Source organism: Stenella coeruleoalba, assembly GCF_951394435.1.
Source record: "Stenella coeruleoalba genome assembly, chromosome: 11".
In the NCBI taxonomy this organism is placed as follows: Eukaryota; Metazoa; Chordata; class Mammalia; order Artiodactyla; family Delphinidae; genus Stenella; species Stenella coeruleoalba.
In genome coordinates, this window is record NC_137157.1 from 31,691,818 (window position 1) to 31,714,489 (window position 22,672).

Sequence of the window (22,672 nt, forward strand, 5' to 3'; positions counted from 1 at the left end):
TGATCAAAGGGATAACCAAAAAATGGTCCCTTCTTTCCTCTTAAGAACTCTTTGTTTTGTTTATATTTTTCGGTTGGATTCCCATCTGGCTCTTATGGCAGGAGGTAGAGTGATTACATATAAATTCCCGAGAGTATCTTCTCTCTGTGTCCTTGTGGCCTTGCTCATTTTGGCATGACTAAACCGGAATAATCTTGTTAAAGGCAGCTCTGCAATTAAACGCTAAAGAAAAAAATAGATCTGGCATAAAAGCCACCATATTCCACAGCACATTTCCAAATCTATATGTGGTGCTAAAATATCAAAAGCAAACAATATAACAACCAAGAATGAACTTTACAGAGTTCCTGACCCTAACAAAAATTGCCCCCTAGCTTCTCACGTGCCAATACAAGTTTGTAACAGCCACTGCTGACGTTTTCTACTTCTCAGCCACTTGTCTCCTCAAGATTCTTTGATTTGGCCTGTACCTCTCTCTCCAGTCTCATCCTGGGGAATGCTTCCTGTTCTCCTTTGGTGCCATGGGTCATCTTGCTCCAAGACTCTGAAAAGAATCATCTGGGGTGGTCTTCCTTCTCTTCCCATCACACTCTGGCCTAACTAATTTCCACTCATCCTTTAGCTATGAGGCCAAATGCCCGATCCCTTAAAGGTATAGACCTTTTTATACTCCCTATTCCCAGTCTAAGCTTAGTTTCCTTCTGTATGGCTCTTATGACCCACACAGCTTTCCAACCTAACACAGGTTCTAATTACACATTTACTGGTGGAACAGTTAGGTAATGAATTTTTCCTTCACTAAACTGTATGATTCATGAAGAGAATGACCATGTCTATTTCCCCATGATTACATCTATAAAACCTAGGGAGTATATGTTAAATGAATGAATAGGTGGATGGTTGGAAGGATGGGGGGATGGACAGATAAATAAAACAGGGATGAATGGGCTTTCTCCTGGTAGATATGTTCTCTAATCCCATATACGTGAGGGTATCATGATACTGTAGAATTAATCAGCCAACAGAAATGTGAGCCGCGCATGTGATTTTAAACTTTCTTGTAGCCACGTTTTTAAAAAATAAAAAGAAACAAGTGAAAATTTGATATTTTGATTAATCTAAAGTATATAAAAGATTACAATTTCATCACATAATCAATATAAAATATTTTACTTAGATATTTTACTTTTTTATACTAAATCTTTTTTTAATTAATTAATTTATCTTTTTATTTTTGGCTGTGTTGGGTCTTTGTTGCTGCACGCTGACTTTCTCTAGTTGTGGCGAGTGGGGGCTAATCTTCGTTGTGGTGCGCAGGCTTCTCATTGCAGTGGCTTCTCTTGTTGCAGAGCATGGGCTCTAGGCAAGCAGGCTTCAGTAGTTGTTGTGTGTGGGCTCAGTAGTTGTGGCTTGCAGGCTCTAGAGTGCAGGCTCAGTAGTTGTGGCACACGGGCTTAGTTGCTCCGTGGCATGTGGAATCTTTCTGGACCAGGGATCGAACCCATGTCAACTGCATTGGCAGGTGGATTCTTAACCACTGCACCACCAGGGAAGTCCCTATTTTAATTTTCTTCCAGCCATCTTAAAACAAAAATTTAAGTATAATAGCAGCTAAGACTGCTAGAACAAACCTAAACCAAACAACACAAATATGTGATGTAAAGCACAATACAATTTAACATGTATCGACTTGAACTAACATGTTCTAGTTGCTGGGATGAAAACATATATATATGTTAGATATCTTGGTGCTGTAATATGCTTTCTCAATGACTCTAGAAAAGCCTCTTTTTTTTTGCCATCTATGTCTTTTAAAAATCTTTTTACACATATGAGCAAACTCATAATTTTTTTTCCTGAGAAAAGAGAAGGATAGAGGGAAGAAAAGCAAAAGAAAGAAGAGAGGAGGAAGATGAGAAGAAAACTAATATTTATTGAGCGTCTTTTATGTAACAGGCACTGTGCTTGACATGAAGAATTTGAGCGGCAATGGTTATATAAAAATTCAAATTTATATGAAGTCTGGGATATTAGTTTGTATCTGCTCTTAGAAGTTAAAAAAAAAGATAGAAATGGCTCAAAACTCTTACAACAAGCAAACTCTTCTTGTTCTAAATATTTAAAGAAATATTTTTACCCTTATTCCCAAGGGTCTGTTATTTTTAACTTTCCAGTACTAGCAGTCTTTAAAAAAAGATTTCTTTTTATTGGTATTAAATACTTCTTAAAGTAATGTTGAAACTATTGCCTATGATGTAGTTAAGTAGAAAAGAGAAAATTCATTCATCTTAAATCACAAAATAAACCCTTCAGCTCACATCTGCCTACTTTTATCACCAAAAATCAAGATAAAAATCTCATGATTCTATTTTAGCAAGACGTCTTTCTCAAGAATAATTTTGGAATCCCTTGGCCAGATTCTTTGTCTAGGACTAGGTTTCTGTGAGAATTAAGCCCTAACGTCCTAAGATTTCTGTCACATGCAATGAATTAATTCATCTTTTATACATTTAGAATGGTACTAGCTATGTGTCACCCACGGGAAAATTGAAAACAGGCACTCTAATAATTTTTCTGTAGTATTTAATACACTCACCAAATTGGCTGTTAGGTATTTTCCTAATGAAATCATACTTTTCAAAACACTGTTGCCAGTGAATAAAATAGGAGATAAATGTAGTAAAAGTAGACGTCAATTAATATAGAGAGTTCATATAAACTGAGGAAGTAGAAATCTAAAACATTTACTACAATTGGAAGCCCTCTTTTCTACCAAAGGGCACTATTCCATAGGAGAAAACAAAATACTAATTAAAAGATTGCCTAGGAAGCAATTTCAACGCCTTTTAGAAAAAATACAAGAATGTATAATTATATCATCGGATTTTTTTTTCTTTCTTAAAGCAATCCTCAATAATAGTGAAACTAAATAATATATAAAAAGCAATAATGAACAAGGACCAACGTAGCAATCAAATACCAATTTCACTACATGGCTGACCAAAGAGAGAGAAAAAGGGAAAAAAACCTCAACAAATTCCTACACATCTGAGCTCAGATTCCCACCTGCTCTCCATACCGTTGGGTAAAACTGTCACCCACCTAAGCACCAAGTTTATAAAAGGGTAGCCTAACCCTATATTGAGGATAATATTCTATTCACACTTTCACTACCAAGAGTCCCTCCTCAGAAACCTCATTCTGGTAACCTGCTACACTTGACTCAGCATAAGAAGACCAATGTTCATGTTCCAACTACATCCATTATTAAAGAAAAAGATATCCACAATTTACTGAAAAGAGACAAAATGGGGAAGACAGCATTGTAGTGAATAGCAGCTCTATGAACAAAGGCATGACACCATAAGAGTGCATGAAAATGTAGTCCACTGAAATTAAATACAGAGGTAGTTTGATAGGGTGAAGGGCCAAATACTTGTTGAATGAATGAAAAGGTGATGTGAATATATTGCCTTGAACACAATTATGTATATATGGTTGGCAGACTTGATAGTTTTCTTTTCAAATCTATTCTCTCCTCCTTCATTGACACATGAGCAGCTAGCTAGATTGCATTTCTCAGCTTCCTATGCACATAGGTGTAGCCATTTAACTAAGTGCTCACTAATGGAATGTAGGTGGAAGTAATGCATGAAATATTGGCATCACTTTATTAAAAGGAAATTGCTAGTCTGGATTTACTAATTTCTCCTCATACATTTCTAGTGGCCTCAAACATGAACATGGTGGCAATTCAGCCTTGACCATGCAGTTGAGGACACACCCTAGAGGATGAGAGTTAGCAAGATGAAAGAAACCTTGGAACCCAGGTAACCTTGTAAAAAAGAAGCAGCCCTACCTGCCTGTGCCTGTCGGATTGTTACAAGAGAGAAACAATTTCTTTCATTAAGTCACTGAACTTTGGGATATCTTTTTACGGCATCTTAGCTTTTACTCTCTCTGACTTAAAAAAAAGATGGGAATCTACCAAGAACTTAAGCAAAGTAAAGGACATGATCACATATGTTTTAGAAGATTAATTTGAGTAGCCACAGGGAGGGTGGCTTAGAGGGCAGAAAACCTAAAACTAGGGAACCACATAGGAAGTCAACTCCTGATGACTATGTCTCCTAAATGTTTTAGAACCTGTAAATTCTATTGCTACTTCCTCTATACAACTTCTTCACCATCAATTACCTGTAAGATCTCAACCATCTTCTACCTAATTTTTTTCTCCTTATAATTCTTGTCCCCCTCAAATCTACTTTTAACACAGCGGCAGATTTTTATCTAAAATATAATGTGACCAGGTCCTTTTTCTGATTAAAATCTCTAATAGTTTTATCAGCTATAGAAGTGTTTTTCAAATGTTTTCTTATTTACGTCCTTCAAGAATTTTTGAAAAGCTTTGTAACCCTTCCATATTTTAAAGCTTACCTCTAAAATTTTTTATCCTACTTGAATGGTTGCAGGGATAAAATTTCCAAAATATTAAAAATATTGATGTTAATTAAAACTGATATCACTCATTTAAAAATATCAGTAGAGGGGCTTCCCTGGTGGTGCAGTGGTTGAGAGTCCGCCTGCTGATGCAGGGGACACGGGTTTGTGCCCCAGTCCGGGAAGATCCCACATGCTGCAGAGCGGCTAGGCCCGTGAGCTATGGCCGCTGAGCCTGCGCATCTGGAGCCTGTGCTCTGCAACGGGAGAGGCCACAACAGTGAGAGGTCCGCGTGCCACAAATAAATGAATAAATAAAACAAAAAAAATATCAGTAGAATCTAAACAGCATAGTGATTTCAAATCAACATTCATCTATGAAAAATTTATAAACAAACCAGTCAGAAATTTTATATAACTTTTTGCTCCTTAAACTCATAGTTTTTCATTTCTGCACGAGATTTCAGCCTTATATAAAATATACTTTTATGTCTCAAGAGCTTTTCGATTATCTTAATCAAAATACTAAGATAATCTTCTTAACAACAAAAAATTATATATGAGCTGTTTTTATTCCTGTGATCAAAAGGCCTATGTGTTAAAAATTTCTTCGGGATTTCATTATTATTATAATTATTAGTAATAAACAGTTGGTCAAAGATAAATTTTTGTAATTTTAAAACAAAGTAAATGTTAATGGAATGAATATACTTATGATATAGATGAAACTGCTTTTTATCAGTTTATATATTTGATGATAATAATTTGTTAGTATTAGATAGAATGCATATCCAGTTATATTTTTCACTTTTATTGATATACATCCTGAGAAACATTGGTCACATAAATAAATTAGAATAGAAGAAACTTTGTTGAAGAATTTCACTCAATTATTTGAAGCACTTCCAAAAAACATGCAAAAAATCACATGCCAATATATTATCAAAAATAAAAAACCAACATTTAAAAATTCAATTATTTCTTTATTAATTCCATTGAAGGCCAAGATTTTTAAACCATTTGACATTCAATAGGATTTTTTACCCAGTTATTTGAATCACTCAATTTCTTAGTTCTAGGAATGTCTACCAAAAAGACTTTATCAAAACTTTTCAAATAACTATTAATTATACCCATCACGCTTTCACTTTCACTTAGAGACAACTTGCTTAACTTAATATACACAGAAACAGTAGGATTAAATCTGAGTATTATTAGTATAAATATATATTTGCCAATGGAACAATTTTATATCACATTTTTACATTTGATTTTTTTAAGGTATATATATATATATTTTTTTTTTTTTTTTTTTTTTTTGCGGTACGCGGGCCTCCCACTGTTGTGGCCTCTCCCGTTGCGGAGCACAGGCTCCAGACGCGCAGGCTCAGCGGCCATGGCTCACGGGCCCAGCCACTCTGCGGCATGTGGGATCTTCCCAGACTGGGGCACGAACCCGTGTCCCCTGCATCGGCAGGCGGACTCTCAACCACTGTGCCACCAGGGAAGCCCAAGGTATATATTTTTAATGCTTTTCTTTTCTTTTTTAAAAAAAATTTATGTTATTTATTTATTTTTGGCTACATTGGGTCTTTGTTGCTGCCCGCCGGCTTTCTCTAGTTGTGGAGAGTGGGGGCTACTCTTAGTTGCGGTGCGCGGGCTTCTCATTGTGGTGGCTTCTCTTGCTGCGGGGCACGGGCTCTAGGCGCATGGGCTTCAGTAGTTGTGGCTCGCAGGCTCTAGAGCGCAGGCTCAGTAGTTGTGGAGCACGGGCTTAGCTGCTCCGCGGCATGTGGGATCCTCCCGGACCAGACCTCGAACGTATGTCCCGTACATTGGCAGGCAGATTCTTAACCACTGCGCCACCAGGGAAGCCCTACATTTGGTTTTTGTCAAAACATTGTAACTAGCTCATTATTGAAAAATGATCAGCATATAAATAAATTGGTAAAGTCAATCCTAACGATCAAGGCAGTCAATCAATTCGGACTTTTTTCTGGAAAATATCTCACTTCATTTTCCAATACACTGAATGATTTAACATGACTCCTTACAACAAACACCTGCCTACTGATACTATCAATATTATCTCTGTAATTTTGCTTCTTTATTGACTGATTGTTCTCCTCATTATGGGCCATAATTTCCCATTTCTTTGAATATCTGTTAATTTCTTATTGGATTCTAGACATAGTGAGTATTATGTTGCTGGGTGTCAGATTTTGTTTTGTTTCAGCAGTTGTTTAGCTTTGTTGTTGTTTTTGTTTTTTCGTTTTTTTCTGGGACAATTAAGTTACTTGGAAACAATTAGATCCTTTCAGGACATGCTTTTAAGCTCTGTTAGGTGTTCCTAAACAGTTTTTTAATCTAGGGCTGATTTGGCCTCACTACTGAGGCAATACTCTTCTGAGGACTATTCAGTATTCTGTGTGTTAGGAGGCTCTGGGTGGATACTGCTACTTGTCCTATGACCTGGAAATTCAATGCAGACAATAAAATAGGACAATTCTATGGGTCAATTCATTTGTTTCCTCTTCTTAAGGAATCACTGTCCTGCGCTGCCGGTTGTCCAATGTATGAAAATCAGTTTCATATATGGTTTCCCTTTTTCAGTTGTTTAAGTGGGGGAGGGAAGGTATCTGCTTCCTGTTTCTCTATCATGACCAAACATGGAAGTTTCACTTTTCCACTCTTGAATATATCCTAACTCCCAACTTCACATATCCTTCTTAGCAAAAATTTATATAAGACAGGAAAGACATGAGATATGACCATGGGTTATAATTATTAACATTACAAACTTTACGCTGCTCAGTACTTCAAATTTTCCTCTTTTTGGCATCCTGACAATTTTATTCTTAATGAGGATGCACCATATAAATATTTTGGATGTTTAAATAGTATTTTGGAAAATAAATAAATAAATAAATAGTATTTTGTATCATTAGGGTCCAATCAAGAGAAAGAAACCACTCAGTAATTTGAGTAGGTATGATATGAGAAAAAAAGAATTAACTTTTCACAGAATTAGCTACTAAAATGAAATGAAAAAGAATGTTAAAAAATATGGTAGGACTGAGGGAAGGAATAAGCTTGAAAAGTGGCCCCCTTCTCAAAGCTGGAATCCAGACCTCTTTGGAGAAGGTGTGGTTGCGCCTACTAGATGGTGGTGAAGTTAGCAGGGTTACCATGGGCAGAGTTGGTCCATGATCACTAGGCCAAGGCTGCCAGATAGGAAAATACAGGCTGAGACTGGCACACTTGAAGGTGAGAACCACTGTGGGTTCTGCATCCTGCTGTTTGCCACACACTGCAGTAGCCAGCTGAGAGTGGGTGTACTTGAATCCGAAGGAGAAGCCCCTCCCTCCTGTGTTTTACTCCATAGCCCTCTACTGGCAAAGGAGAAATGTTTACAAGGTTGAGCTCCAGTATCACAAGCAGGTTGAACTTGGAATGAAGAAGCAATAATCTGACAAATGACCCATGTTATTCTTTCTTTCCTTCTTCTCACTTCCCGGAGGGATAGGAAAGGAGATAGGAAGTAAGAACCAACATGAATGGTTGGACTACATACCATTCACAGACTGATCAAGTTTAGTAAACATGGAAAGTGAAGCTATCAAAATTAATTTGAAACAAAATGTGTCTGGGTACTTCCATAGAAAGTGTTTGTGCATCTTCAGCATAAAAGCCCTCTGTGATTCAGCTCATGCATGCCTACCTCTCTACCTTCATTTCTCCCTGCTCCAGGAGTATCAAACTTCTTTCTGTTTTTTTCCCACAAATTCCATTGTTTCTCACCACTGTACTTTTAATTATTAGTGTCTCCTCTGCATAGATTCCCATTTCTACTCCATATCATTTTAAGCATTACCTTAACTAGAAAGCTCTTCCCTGACTGACTGAACTGGACTGAATTAAATGCCCCTCCTCTGTGCTTCCATAATTTTATGTTTTTCTCCATCAGCACTTATTAACTTGTCATTTTCACTTTACTATTTTATTGTTAATTACATGGAGTGTGATTATTAATCTCTTTATGTCCAGTACCTCACCAAAAAAATGGTTTGTTTCATAAGTAAATAAATGAATAAATGAGACAAATATAGTTATCCTGAAAGGATTTTATAGGATCTTGAAGAAGAGCATTGTAAAAGAGGTGTATCCAAAAAGATATAAAATACATATTCAACAAGATTTGGTGATAAATTAGATAGGGAGGTATGGAAGAGAAGGAATGCAGAAATGCTTACATGCTTTCTAATGTTTTAGTTTAGGTAAATGGATAGGGATAATATTGTTAGAGCTAGTAAATGCAGGAGAAAGGGCAAACTTAGATCTGGAGAATAGCAGAGTACATTGGCTATATATTGCTCTGTTGAACAAACAAGCAAAGAAACAAACCCCAAAACCCAAAGCCAAACAAACTATTGGCTTAAAATAACAGTGGCAAATTTTTTTGTAAAGAACAAGATAGCTACTATTTTAACTCTGGGTCATACAGTTTCTGTCACATCTCTTCAACTCTGCTATTGTAGCACAAAAGCAACCAAGGAAAATAAAAAACAAGCAGTAGACTGGATTTAGCCCATGAGGTGTACTTTGCTATCCCATGTAGCTGTAGTCATTCTAACAGCTCAGCTGGGGTGGATAGTACAACATGGTCTCATTCATATGGTTGAAATTGGTTCTGGCTTTTGTTTTCAGCACCTGGTATTCCCCTACATGTCCTCTCATCCACCAATAGGCTAGACTGGTTTTTTGATTTCAGTTTTTTGTTTTGTTTTGTTTTTTACAAAATAGTGTTCCAAGAGAGTGAAAATGTTAACTGTTAGGCCTCTTAAGGCCTAGGGTCACAGTTGTACAACATAATTTCCACCACATTTGATCAGTCAACGTGAGTCTCAAGGTCAGCCCATATTCAAGGGATAGGGAAACAGAGGAAATATTATGGCCATTATTTCAGTCTACCACAGGGAGGCACAAGGATTTGGAGTTTAGGAGAAAGTTGAAATTAAAAACATATTTTGTAGTTATCAGTACATATGTTATAACTGAAATTGTAAGAATTAATTAAATTTCTTGGGAGAACTAAACACACGTATACACATGTATCTCTTTACTACTATATATTACCATATATATTTTAAAGTATATTACATATATATATTTATTACCACATATTTCATAGTGAATGAACCACTCTTTAAATATCAACATGGATAGAATATGAAAACGTAATATTGAGTGAAAAAAGAAAGTTTCAGAATTTTACACAAATATGAGAGCATTTATATAAATTTAAAAATACACTAAATCTATATATTGCTTTTAGATGATTAATAATAATAACTAACACATACTGCTTTTATATGCCAGATCCTCTTCTAAGTATATTTTATACACTAACTATACACTTATTACAGGATAATTTTGAGATTGGCACACTAGTTCAGTAGTCCTTTATAATATAAATGATGAACTTGACCCAAAGAGAGGCCAAGAAACTTGCCCTAGGCCACATAGTTAAGTGGCAAAGTTAAGATTTAAACCCAATTTTAAAACATGGACTGAATATAAATCAACTTCTAGATAGATGTCGCCTTAAGGTAGGGAGCAACTGGAATACAACCGACCAAAAATGTAGGGAATTCTAACTTTACCTATCTCTAGATAGATGGAAAGATAGTCTGGGTTTTCCAGTAAAAAGGCCCCAAAACAATTACCAAATAACCTACTCAGCTGTGATGAATATCCCTACTATCCTGGCTGTGATCTTACAATACATTTCTTATGAAAATAAACAAGGTTTAACAAAATAGATGACTCCCAATCCAGGTTTGTGTCAGGAAATATATAAGACGAACACGTGAAGTAACTTGATGTACCAGATAGAAAAGATATCAAAGACTATTAAATCATGTCAAAAAAAAAAAAGCCCAAACCATCCTGGCCAAAGGTGGGAAAACTTGAACCTCAATGAGGACAAGAATTGCAACAGATTGAATCATACTGAATGCACTTAAACCTTGAATTTACAGGGATAAGTAAAACGTACTGTGCATCAATGCAGAATGCTTGAGAATCACTCATTTCCTTGAAAACTGGTAAAGCGAAACAAGGCTTTGTTCTGCCTTTCCTATACCAACTGCATCTTTTGGTAACCAAATAGCTGATGAGGGGAGGTTTCTTTTTAGAGAAGTTAATCAAATACATGCAAAAGGCAATAGAATATCATCATTTTACAACCCCAAGTGAATTAATGAATCTGTGCAATATCAATGGCTGCTAACATCACAAAAAGAGAGCTATCCAGATATCGCAAACTTCCTTAGAGAACTATATATACCATCTGTAAGCAATTTTGCCAAAAATTTAAAACGAAATCAGATCAAACTTCGTCCGCCAATTACCAATTTGCAGAGTACAGAGAAAGATGTTAAATGCTATTATAAGGACAGACCCAGCAAAATGCAATAAAATTCAGATAGATAACTAAAGACTCTACAACAGACTGGTTAAGAAAAAAGAGACTTCTAGTCTGGTTTTCAGTCTGACATGTAAGAATTTAGAAGTCGCTAACATCTTCCGAACAAACAGTAAAAAGCAGAACAAACTGAAAAACCAACAACTTTTCTTAGCTCCGTAAGAGAAGTAAGGTCACAAGGCAAACCGCTGTTCCCAAGATTGTAGGTATCAACAGAGGAATATAAAGAATCACAACTTACCAGGAGCACAAGCCTCTGCAGGAACCAGGCAGGGAAATCCGAACTGTAACTGACGAACTGGTGATGGCTCAACATGGACGCCTCTGAGAGATAAAAACCAGAGGAGGACCAGTCATTAGGGGGACGCCGCACTTCTGTGAATTTTACCTCCAAGAGTTCCACCAGCTTCTCACAGTGAATATGGGAGAAAAATCACCTTGTGCTTCTGGCAGGGGAAAGGGAAAAGGAACCATTCTGAAACCCGCCACAGCATTCTGCTCTTAACTAGGTCTGTCCACAGCTGAAACTATTTAACTAGCGGCTAAACTGCTGAGGTTTTATCTGAGCCTAATTGACCTGGGGGAGAGGAAATTCGCAACTCCAGCTGCCTGTAGTCATCCTATCCCACTTAAGGAAAATGTGAAGCTGTGTATGGTTCACAGCCCAGGGATACAAACTCACTTAAAGACTGAGACCTAGGTCTATAGAATGCTACCCCTCCCTCCACAACTCACCACCTCATTATGAAAGGCCTATTTACAGAAGTTCCTTTTACCCAGTAGATCATTTCTAGCTATCAAGAAAAAAATTACTAATCATACAAAAAGGCAAAAAAAAAAAAAAAAAAAAAAAACACCGTTTGAAGAGCCAAAGCAAGCATCAGAATCAGACTCAGATATGGCAGACATGTTGGAATTAACAGACTTGGAATTTAAAACAGCTGTGATTAAGATGCCACAGGCTCAACCTCATAGAAACAGAGAGTAACTGCCAGGGGCTGGGAGGTGAGCGAAAAGGGAAGATGTTGATCAGAGTATAAACTTCCAGTAAGATGAATAGCTTCTAGAGATCTAATGTACACCATAGTGTTCATAATTAACAATACCATATAGTATTTTTGAAAGTTCCTAAAAGAGTACATCCTAAATGTTCTCACCACTAACAACAAAAAATGGTATTTTTTTTCCCAGTTTATCCATTTTAATAGGTACATAATTGTATCTCACTGGTTTTTTTTTTAACATCTTTATTGGAGTATAATTACTTACAATGTTGTGTTAGTTGCTGCTGTATAACAAAGTGAGTCAACTATACATATACATATATCCCCATATCTCCTCCCTCTTGCGTCTCCCTCCCATCCTCCCTATCCCACCCCTCTAGGTGGTCACAAAGCACAGAGCTGATCTCCCTGTGCTATGTGGCTGCTTAAAAAATGGTAATTATTTGAGATGATGTATGCATTAATTTAGTATGGTAATCATTTCACAATGTATATGTGTATCAAATAATCACATTATACACATTAAACTTATACAATGTTTTATGTCAACTATCTCAATAAAGCTGCTAAGGCTCTTATAGAGCAATAATAGATCGAATATGTAAGCAGAGAGATGGAAATTCTACGAAAGAACCAAAAAGAAATGCCAGAGATAAAAAAACACTGTAACAGAAATAAAGAATGCCTTTGATGGGCTCATTAGTAGACTGGACAGAGCTGAGGAAAGAACCTCCGTGCTTGAGAATATCTCACTAAAAACATCCAAACCTGAAAAGCAAAGAGCAAAAAGATTTAAAAAAAGAACAGGATATCCCAAAACTATGGAACAATTACAAATGGTGTAACATAGAGGTAATGGGAATTCCAAAAGGAAAAGAGAGAATTGAACAAAAGAAATGTCTGGAAAAATAATGTACTACTCTCTACATTTTTCCTCTCCCCCTGAGAATTTCCACAAATTGTCAGATAACAAACCACCAATCTGATAAGCTCAGAGAACACGAAACCATATAAATGACCAACTGTCCCCACCAAAAAAAAAAAAAAAAAAACCCACAAAAAAAACCCCAAACAAACAACCTAACCTAGGCGTATCATTTTCAAACTACAAAAAATCAAAGATAAAAAGAAATCCTGAAAGAAGCCAGAGGAAAAACATTTTACTACAGAGGAACAAAGATAAGAATTACTTCTAACTTCTCAGAGACCATGCAAGCAGTGCAAGAGTGGAGTGAAATATTTAAAGTATTGAGAAAACAAAAAAACATCAGCCTAGAATTCCATACTGTGTGAAATTATTCTTCAAAAGTGAATGAGAAAGAAAGAGTTTCTGAGAGAAACAAAAATTGAGGGAATTTGTTATCAGAGATCTATACTGCAAGAAATGTTAAAAGAAATTCTTTAGACAGATAAAAAATGCTATAGGACAGAAACTTGTATCCATGAAGAAAGGAAGAGCATCAGAGAAGAAACAAGTGAAGGTAAAATAAAAACTTTTATTTTTCTTATTTTCAATTGACCTAATTGTTCAAAATAATAATAGTAACAATATATTCAACTATGTATGTATATATAGACATATATATATATGCCTATGTATAAGTGAAATGAATGACAGCAGTTATACAAGGTATGGAAGGAGGAATTAGGATGATCTGGTGTACTCACACTGTGAGCATATCAGTTATACTTTTTTTTTTAACTTTATTTCAGTGGTTGCCCTAGAGTTTGCAATATACATTATAACTAATCCAAATACATTTTCAAATAACACTATACAACCTCACAGATGATCCAGCAATCATGCTCCTTGGTATTTACCCAAAGGATTGAAAATTATGTCCACACAAAAACCTGTGCACAGATATATATAGCAACTTTGTTCATAATTGCCAAAACTTGGGAGAAACTCAGATGTCCTTCAATAGGTGAATAAATAAATAAACTATGGTACATTCAGACAATGGAATATTATTCATCACTAAAGAGAAAAGATTTATCAAGTCAGGAAAAGACATAGAAGAACCTTAAATACATATTACTAAGTGAAAGAAGCCAATCTGAAAAGGCCACATGCTGTATGATTCCAACTATGTGACATTCTGGAAAAAGCAAAACTATGGGGAAAGTAAAAAAGATCAGTGATTGTCAGGAGTTATGGGGGAGGGAGGCATGAAGAGGTAGAACACAGATTTTTAGAGCAGTGAAAATACACTGTATAGATTCCATAATGGTGGATACATTTGTACAAACCACAGACTGTGTAAACCATAATATCAATTATGAATTGAGTGATTATGATGGGTGAGTGTATGTTCATCAGTTATAACAAATGTACCACTCTGGTGGAGGATGTTGATAATGGGGGATAATGCATAAGTGGGGGCAGGGAGTATGTGGGAAATCTCTGTATCTTCTGCTCAATATGGCTGTGAGCCTAAAACTTCTGTTTGAAAAAAGTCAATTTTTAAAATGAAGAAAAAACATATGAAAGGGAACCTATAGATTTAATATATGGTTGTCCCTTGTATGGATCCTAATTTTAACTGTATGTATATATATATATATATATATATATATATGTATATATATATATATATATATACTTCTAAAATAATGAGATAATGGGAAATTTGAATTTAAACACTGGATATTTGATAATTCTGAGGAATTAGGTTTAATTTTTTAAAGAATGATAATGGAATTGTGGAAAATATTTGCAAACAAAGCAACCAACAAGGGATTAATCTCCAGAATATACAAACAGCTCATGCAGCTCAATATTAAAAAACAACCCAATCAAAAAATGGGTGGAACAGCTAAATAGACATTTCTCCAAAGAAGACATACAGATGGCCAAAAAGCACATGAGAAAATGCTCAACATCACTAATTTTTAGGGAAATGCAAATCAAAACTACAATAAGGTATCACCTCATACCGGTCAGAATGGCCATCATCAAAAAATCTAAAAACAATAAATGCTGGAAAGGGTGTGGAGAAAAGGGAACACTCCTACACGGTTGGTGGGTATGTAAACTGGTACAGCCACTATGGAGAATAGCAAGCAGGTTCCTTAAAAAACTAAAAATAGAACTACCATATGACCCAGCAATTCCATTCCTGGACATATACCCATAGAAAACCATAATTTGAAAATATACCTGCACCCCAATGTTCATTGCAACACTATTTAAAATAGCCAGGACATGAAAGCAACCTAAATGTCCATCAACAGAGGAATGGATAAAGAAGATGTGGTACATATATACAATGGAATATTACTCAGCCATAAGAAAGAACAAAAACAATGCCATTTGCAGCAACATGGATGGACCTAGAGATTGTCATACTGAGTGAAGTAAGCCAGACAGGAAGACAAATATATGATATCACTTATATGTGGAATCTAAAAGAACAGTACAAATGAACATATTTACAAAACAGAAATAGAGTCACAGATGTAGAAAACAAACTTACAGTTACCAAGGGGTAAGGGAGGGGGAGGGATAAATTGGGAGACTGGGACTGACATATACACATTACTATTTATAAAATAGATAACTAATAAGAACATACTGTATAGCATAGGGAACTCTACTCAATACTCTGTAATTGCCTATAGAGGAAAGGAATCAGAAAAAGGGTGGATATATGTATATATTAAAAAAAAAATTATCAAGGGAATAATGTGGGTGGGGCGTTGGATTAAATGAAATTTTCCATAAATTAATCCACACTGATGCTGGTGACATGAACATGAGGTATATTATACTAGTCTCTCTACATTTGTATAAGATTGAAATTTTCCTCAATAAAAAGTAAAACAATTCAACAAAATCATACATACCCAGAAAACACATGCTCATGCTATGAATTATAATAATAAAATTAACACATTTTACCACCCAGTTTAGGTTACAATACCAATACTGTTACATCTAGCTGGTGTTTCTCAGTGATCTCTTCCCCTTTAGCCATTATCCTGACTTATCCCTAAAAGAGCTTTATCCCTAAAGCTTTCATCATCATTATAATAATCAACGTTATTATTTCAGTGTGTTTCAGAGGTATCCCTAAATATTTGGTTGTGCTTGTTTTTTAGCTTTTCAGAAATATTGTCAGAGTTTAAGTAATCATCTGGGATTTGCTTTTCACCCAACGTTGTAACTCTAAACTTCATTCACATAGTTCATTTCACTTAGTTCATAAAATCTACCTCTCTGAGAACACTTACTACATAGCCATAATTAGTAACTTAAATATCCAGCTCCCAAGAAAACCAAAAAGTTTTAGAGAACAGACACCATGACTTTTCATTAGTTTTCTCAACTATAAAAGACAGGCTGGCTACATAGTAGGTATTTAATAAATGTACATCTAATGAATAAGTATTAATGAACAATAATAAGTATTAATTAAGTGTTTGTGTGAATAAAACAGCTAAAAAATGTTATTCAACAACAACAAAAAAAAGTGGAAATAGTTCCTTGTAAAAAAGATATTATTTCTAAAATTTTTAAGGTAATTTATTAAAATCACTGCAAAAAGAGGTTACAGACTCTTGTATTAGATGAAATTGAGCAGAGGTCCTTCAGTCCTTGGACTTGAGGCCCCCCATTTCTAAGTTATAACATATAGCCTTAAAATACATATTTGCTCAATGCATAATCTTCTCAATTTTAGGATTCAGTTATTTAAAATTTAATTGCTGATTTTGGTATTAATGCAAAAAAAATCAAAGGAACCAAGTATCAGTCCAACGAATGACTAATAATAACTATTTAGTTAATTGAAAGCTGACAGATGGCTGGCACTAAAATTGATTGATGCCTTAAAGTCAAAGCTGATGCTGATTCTTTTCTAAAAAAGAATGTGACTCAAGCTCAAACATTTCTCTTTTTCAATCAGGAAGGATTTTACACTTGGAATAGAGGCCAGTGATTTATTAGGTTAAGTTTTCTCTCAGCAGTCCTCTGATCACTCTCAGTATTCTAACATAACAGCTTCATTGTACAAACCCAAGCATTATACTTTATTTTTATTATTTTTAGGAGACTGTGATAGTATTGAACTTAGAAAGGGAAGACTAATATCTTCATTGACATTATTGTTGATCAAAGCACTTCTCTGCGAGGAGCATGTGCTTTGCCAACAATGACTACTGATTCTTTAGATAAAGTTTTATAAAAAGTTCAGAAGGGAAATGATGAGCTACAACTTTAACTCAGCAACTGGAATCATTGGCCAGTATTATTAAGAACTTTAAAGTCTGAGTAAAACTTGATCAACCTGAATATAAAGATAAGCAAATTTACCTGTTAAATATTTCCAGTCTTCTTTCCAAATATTCAGTGGAAAGAAATTCACTGTCATTCAGTGATGACATATAGTTTGGCTCTCCTTTGCTTCTTTTAGAAAGAGAAACTTTCTACTTTCAATGAATTGAGGGGGGAAAAAGACAATGTCACTAAGAATTTTTATGTCTTTCATTCAGTTATAAATCTGTTTTCTTTGTCAGACACAATCATGGAATAAAGATATGCATGAGTCTCAGAAATTATCAGGTATTGACCCTATGATAAGTTATATATTTTCTGCTTTTGGTTATTATTCCCATGTGGCTACCATTTTTCATGGTACTTATGGTTGGAGCATCAAGTTTGCCAAAGTTTGATAAAAAATTGTGTCACAGGTTAGGTTTTGTTGCTGTTTCCTACCACCCAACATGAAATGATAAGGATTTGTTAAATGAAGCTAGAATAAGGCTGATGGTTATTGTATCAATAATAACCACAGTGAAGTACTGTGGCTTAACGTGGAATTTCTCAATAGGTAAACATTATACTGATATTGATACTCATACCCCTTGGACGACTTTGTAGAGCCAAGGACAGTCAGAGCTCCTGGGCCCATCAAGCAGCCTCATCAGTTTACTTCAGTATATCACACTGATAAGATCATATTCTCTGTGTGCCATAATATAGAAATGATTGTAAATAACTGACCTAATGTATTAAAAAATGAATCAAAGAAATTCTTTCTCAATGATTATATTTTCAGTTTTTCATATACTCCCACTGGTATAAATTAAATATTATAATTACCATTTTTGAAGTAAGTGAATAGCCTGTATATATAAATTCCAAAAATATTTTATAACAATATTCCTATAAAAATATAAAATTCCTTCACATAAGCTCAAGAGAATGAGATTATATATAATCATTCTTACTTACTGTTAGATGATTAGGGATATCTTATTTATCTAATTAATTTCTTATATTATAAATAAAATCTGGATTCACAAAAAGGAATTAAGAGTACTAGAATAAGTAAATACACAGGCAAATATAAAATATTTTTCTTCTTATGTAGATTTCTTAAAAAAATAACCGATTGTTTAAAGCAAAAATAATAACAATCTAGTGGGGGGTTTCTAACGAGCATAAATTAAAACATATGACAACAGCAACACAAAGGCCCAGAAGAAAGAAATGCAAATGTAAGATTCTCATACTACTTGAAAGTAGACTATACTAAATTAAAGTTGTATGCCATAAGTCATAGAGCAATCATTAAATGACACAACAAAAAGTATAGATTAAAAGGCAACAAAGAAGATAAAATAGAATCAATTGATACTAAAGTAATCCCCAAAAAAGGCAGAAAAGTGGAGAAAGGGGGAAAAATAACATATGGAACAAATAGAAAGAAAATAGCAAATAGCAAGATTATTTATTTAAACTTAACCATATCAATAATCACATTGTAAATGGTCAACCTATCTCAACTAAAAGGCACTGATTGCCAGATTGAATTTCAAAAAAAGCAAGACCTGTGTTATGAGTTGAATTATGTTACCTCAAAAAAGATACATTGAAGTCTTAACCTCCAGTACCTCAGAATGTGATCTTATTTGGAGAAAGGATCTTTACAGAGGCAATTAAATTAAAACAAGGTCATTGGGGTGGGTTCTAATCCAAAATGATTGGTGTCTCTTATAAGGGAAACTGGAAAGAAAGACAAGAGAAAACACACACAGAGAGAAGAAAATATGAGATACAGGGAAAGCACCATGTGAAGATGGAAGACTAGAGTGATGTATCTGCAAGCCAAAGAATGCCTGAGGCTATCCGGAGCTAGGACAGAAGCATGGAATATTTAGTTTTTCCTCTAGCACTACAGAAGGGAGCATGGCCCTACTTACACCTTGGTTTAAAACTTCTGGCCTCCAGACCTGTGAGACAATAAATTTATTAATTTTGATGCTTCCTTCTCCATAATGGATTGAGTGGATGGATTAAACCAAGCAACTTGACCTAATTGACATGTATAGAATGTATGCTTTTGTTGACTACAGCCAACATTATAATATGTATTCTTTTTAAGTGTAAATGGAAGATGACGTCTATTCTGAACCATAAAAGAAGTCTCAATAATTTAAAATGACTCATATCATACAAAGTATGTTCTCTGATCATAATGATATTAAACTTGAAATCAACTACAGAAAGACATTTCAAAAATCCCTAAATATTTGGAAACTAAACAACATAATTCTAAATAACTCATGAGTTAAAGAAAAAAAACAAATGAGAAACAAGAAAGTATTTTGAACTGAATGAAAATAAAAACACAATATGCTAAAATTTGTAGCATACAGCTAAATCAGTACTTAGAGGGAAATTTATAGTAGTAAATGCCTGTATTAGAAATGAAAGTAGATCTTAAATGAAGGATTCAGCTTCCACCTTATGAGACACCCTATGAAAAATCAACATACCTTACTATATTAAAAAAATCAATTAATTGAAACTATAGGGTCATCTTGATACAGGAAAAAAAAGAACAAATAAAACCCTATGTGAGGAAAAAAGGAAACAATAAAGATCAGTGTGTAGATCAATGACTCAATGAATTAGAAACAGAAAAACAGTATAGAAAATCAATGAAACCAAAAAATGCTTCCTTGAGAAGATCAGTCTATAACCAGACTTACTAGGGAAAAAGAAAAAAAGAAGATTGCCAATACCAAAAATGAGGGAAATGACATCACTAGAAATTCCATGATGTAAAAAGAATAATAAGTAAAGAATATGAATAAATTTAAGTTAGATAAAATGGACAAATTCCTTGAAATAAACTATCAAAGTTCACTCAAAAAGTAATATTTAATGTGAATAACAATATATCTACTAAAGGAACTGAACTTGTAGTTTACAAACTTCCCACATAGAAAATTCTAGGTCCAGATAGTTTGACTCGTGAATTCTACCAATTATTTAGGAAGAAGTAATTCTGATTCTACACAAATTCATCCAGAAAACTGAAGTTAAGGAAATCCAATATTACAACCAAAAACATTAGTAGAAAAGAAAATAACACATACCAGTTAGAATGGCCAACATCAAAAAATCTACAAATAATAAATGTAAGAAAGGGCGTGGAGAAAAGGGAACCCTCCTACACTGTTGGAATGTAAATTGGTGCAGTCACTATGGAGAACAGTATGGAGGTTCCTTAAAACACTAAAAGTAGAGTTACCATATGATCCTACAATCCCACTCCTGGCCACATACCTGGAAAAGACAAAAACGCTAATTTGAAAAGATACACACACCCAAGTAGGACATAGCAGCACTATTTACAATAGCCAAGACATGGAAGCAACCTAATTGTCCATCAATAGATGAATGGATAAAGATGTGTATATATATATATATATATATATATATATATATATATATATATATATATATATATATATACACAATGGAATACTACTCAGCCGTAAAGAAGAATGAAATAATGCCACTTGCAGCAACATGGATGGACCTAGAGCTTATCATACTAAGTGAAGTAAGTCAGACAGAGAAAGACAGATATCATATGAGATCACTGACATGTGGAATCTTTAAAAATAATACAAAGGAACTTAATTACAAAACAGAAATAGACTCACAGACATAGAAAACAAACTTATGGTTACAAAAGGGGAAAGGTGGAGGGAGGGATAAATTAGGAATTTGAGATTAATAGATACACACTACTATATATAAAATAGACAACCAATGAGGACCTACTGTATAGCATAGGGAACTATATTCAATACCTTGTAATAAACTATAATGGAAAAGAATGTGAAAAAGAAAAAAAAATATATATATATATAACTGAATCACTTTTCTGTACACCTGAAACATTGTAAATCAACTATAGTTCAATTTTAAATAATTTTTGAAAAGAAAAGAAAACAACAAACCACTATCCTCATGTTCTTAAAAAAGTTTTATCAAATCAAATCATAAAATAAATAAAAAGGATAATATACTATGACCAAATGAGGTTAATACTCTAATGCATAATTAGTTTAACATTAGAAATTAATTAACATACTTCACCATATCAACAGAAAATAAAAAATGAAAACCGTATCACCATCACAGTAGATTCAGATAAAGCATTTGACAATCTCACACCAATTCTTATAAAAGCTGTCAGCAAACTAGAAATATAAAGGAACTTCTTCAACCTGATAAAGGCATTGCATTAATATTTTTATTGCTACAATAACAAATGCCACAAACTTAGTGGCTTAAAACAACACAATATGTTATCTGATAGTTCTGGAGGTCAGAAGTTTAAAATAGTTGGCAGGGCTCTTTCTTCTGGTGGTTCCGGGGAATAATCCATTGTCCCTTCTTTTTCAGATTCTAGAGGCTCCCCTACATTCTTTGGCTTGTGGTGAACAGATAAATACATTGTGGTACATCCATGCAGTATAATACTATACAACAGTAAAAGAGAAATGAACTACTGATACACATAAAAACATGGATGAATCCTAAAATAACTTTGCTGAGTGACAAAAACCAAACAAGAAAAGAATACACGCACTATGATTTCATTTACTAAAATTCTAGAAATTACCAACTAATCTGTAATGATGGAAACCAAATTAGTGATTGCCTGAGGATGGTGGGGGGATGGAAGGAGTGGAAAGTGTCTACAGGGAGATATTACAAATGGGCATGAGAACACTTAGGGGAGGAATGAATATGTTTATTATCTTGACTTCAGTTATGGTTTAATGGGTGTCTATACATGAGAAAACCTCAAATTGTACACTTAAATATGTGCAGTTATTGTGTCGATTATACCTCAATAAAACTTTAAACCAGATTAACTAAATCCTTTAACAGTTGTTGGTCTTTCATGTTCCAAAATATAAAATTAATATTACAACAAACAGTAAGTGTGCTAGCTTATCTTGTATCTGAAAATTTGGATACATATCCAAGATGTCTGACCTCAAGAATCATGCTACCGAAGGTTAACCGTGGATCAGACTCCACAGAATTTAAACACTTGTGGAACTTCTCAGCAATGAATCTGAAACGAATCAGAAACAAACTTAATGATACTTAAGGAAGAGCTAAGATCTATGTGATTATTTAAGGATTCTTAGACATTATCATCTCTCAGATGTCTGAACACATTTATTTAGTGCTCTAAAATTCAATGAACAAAAAAGAATAGATGTGTTGCTGGGAAGAGGAGGGAAGAGGAGTTAGTGATTATAGGAAGGGAGAATTAATGGTGAAGTTTAGTTATTTTATGAGCACCAAAAGGTAATATTTCAGATATTAATCAACAATAAATATTCTTAACCTGTTATCCAAGAACCCCTGAGGTCTAGGAATAGGCTCAAAAACATGTGAGTGTTTCATGGACACGTG

At 34.4% G+C, this 22,672-nt stretch overlaps 1 protein-coding gene across 4 annotated transcripts in view; it reads right to left on the bottom strand.

The window, feature by feature from the left end:
• The window catches only part of TMTC3 (transmembrane O-mannosyltransferase targeting cadherins 3), a gene marked incomplete at its 5' end in the record, with an annotated part of 314,399 nt that overhangs the window by 147,807 nt on the left and 143,920 nt on the right, over positions 1-22,672 (bottom strand). For all 4 annotated transcript variants that reach the window (XM_079938133.1, XM_079938132.1, XM_079938134.1 and 1 more), the window contains one exon: positions 11,169-11,251. In XM_079938133.1, the coding sequence (XP_079794259.1) occupies positions 11,169-11,251 (83 nt within the window). The remainder of the gene's footprint in view (positions 1-11,168; positions 11,252-22,672) is intronic.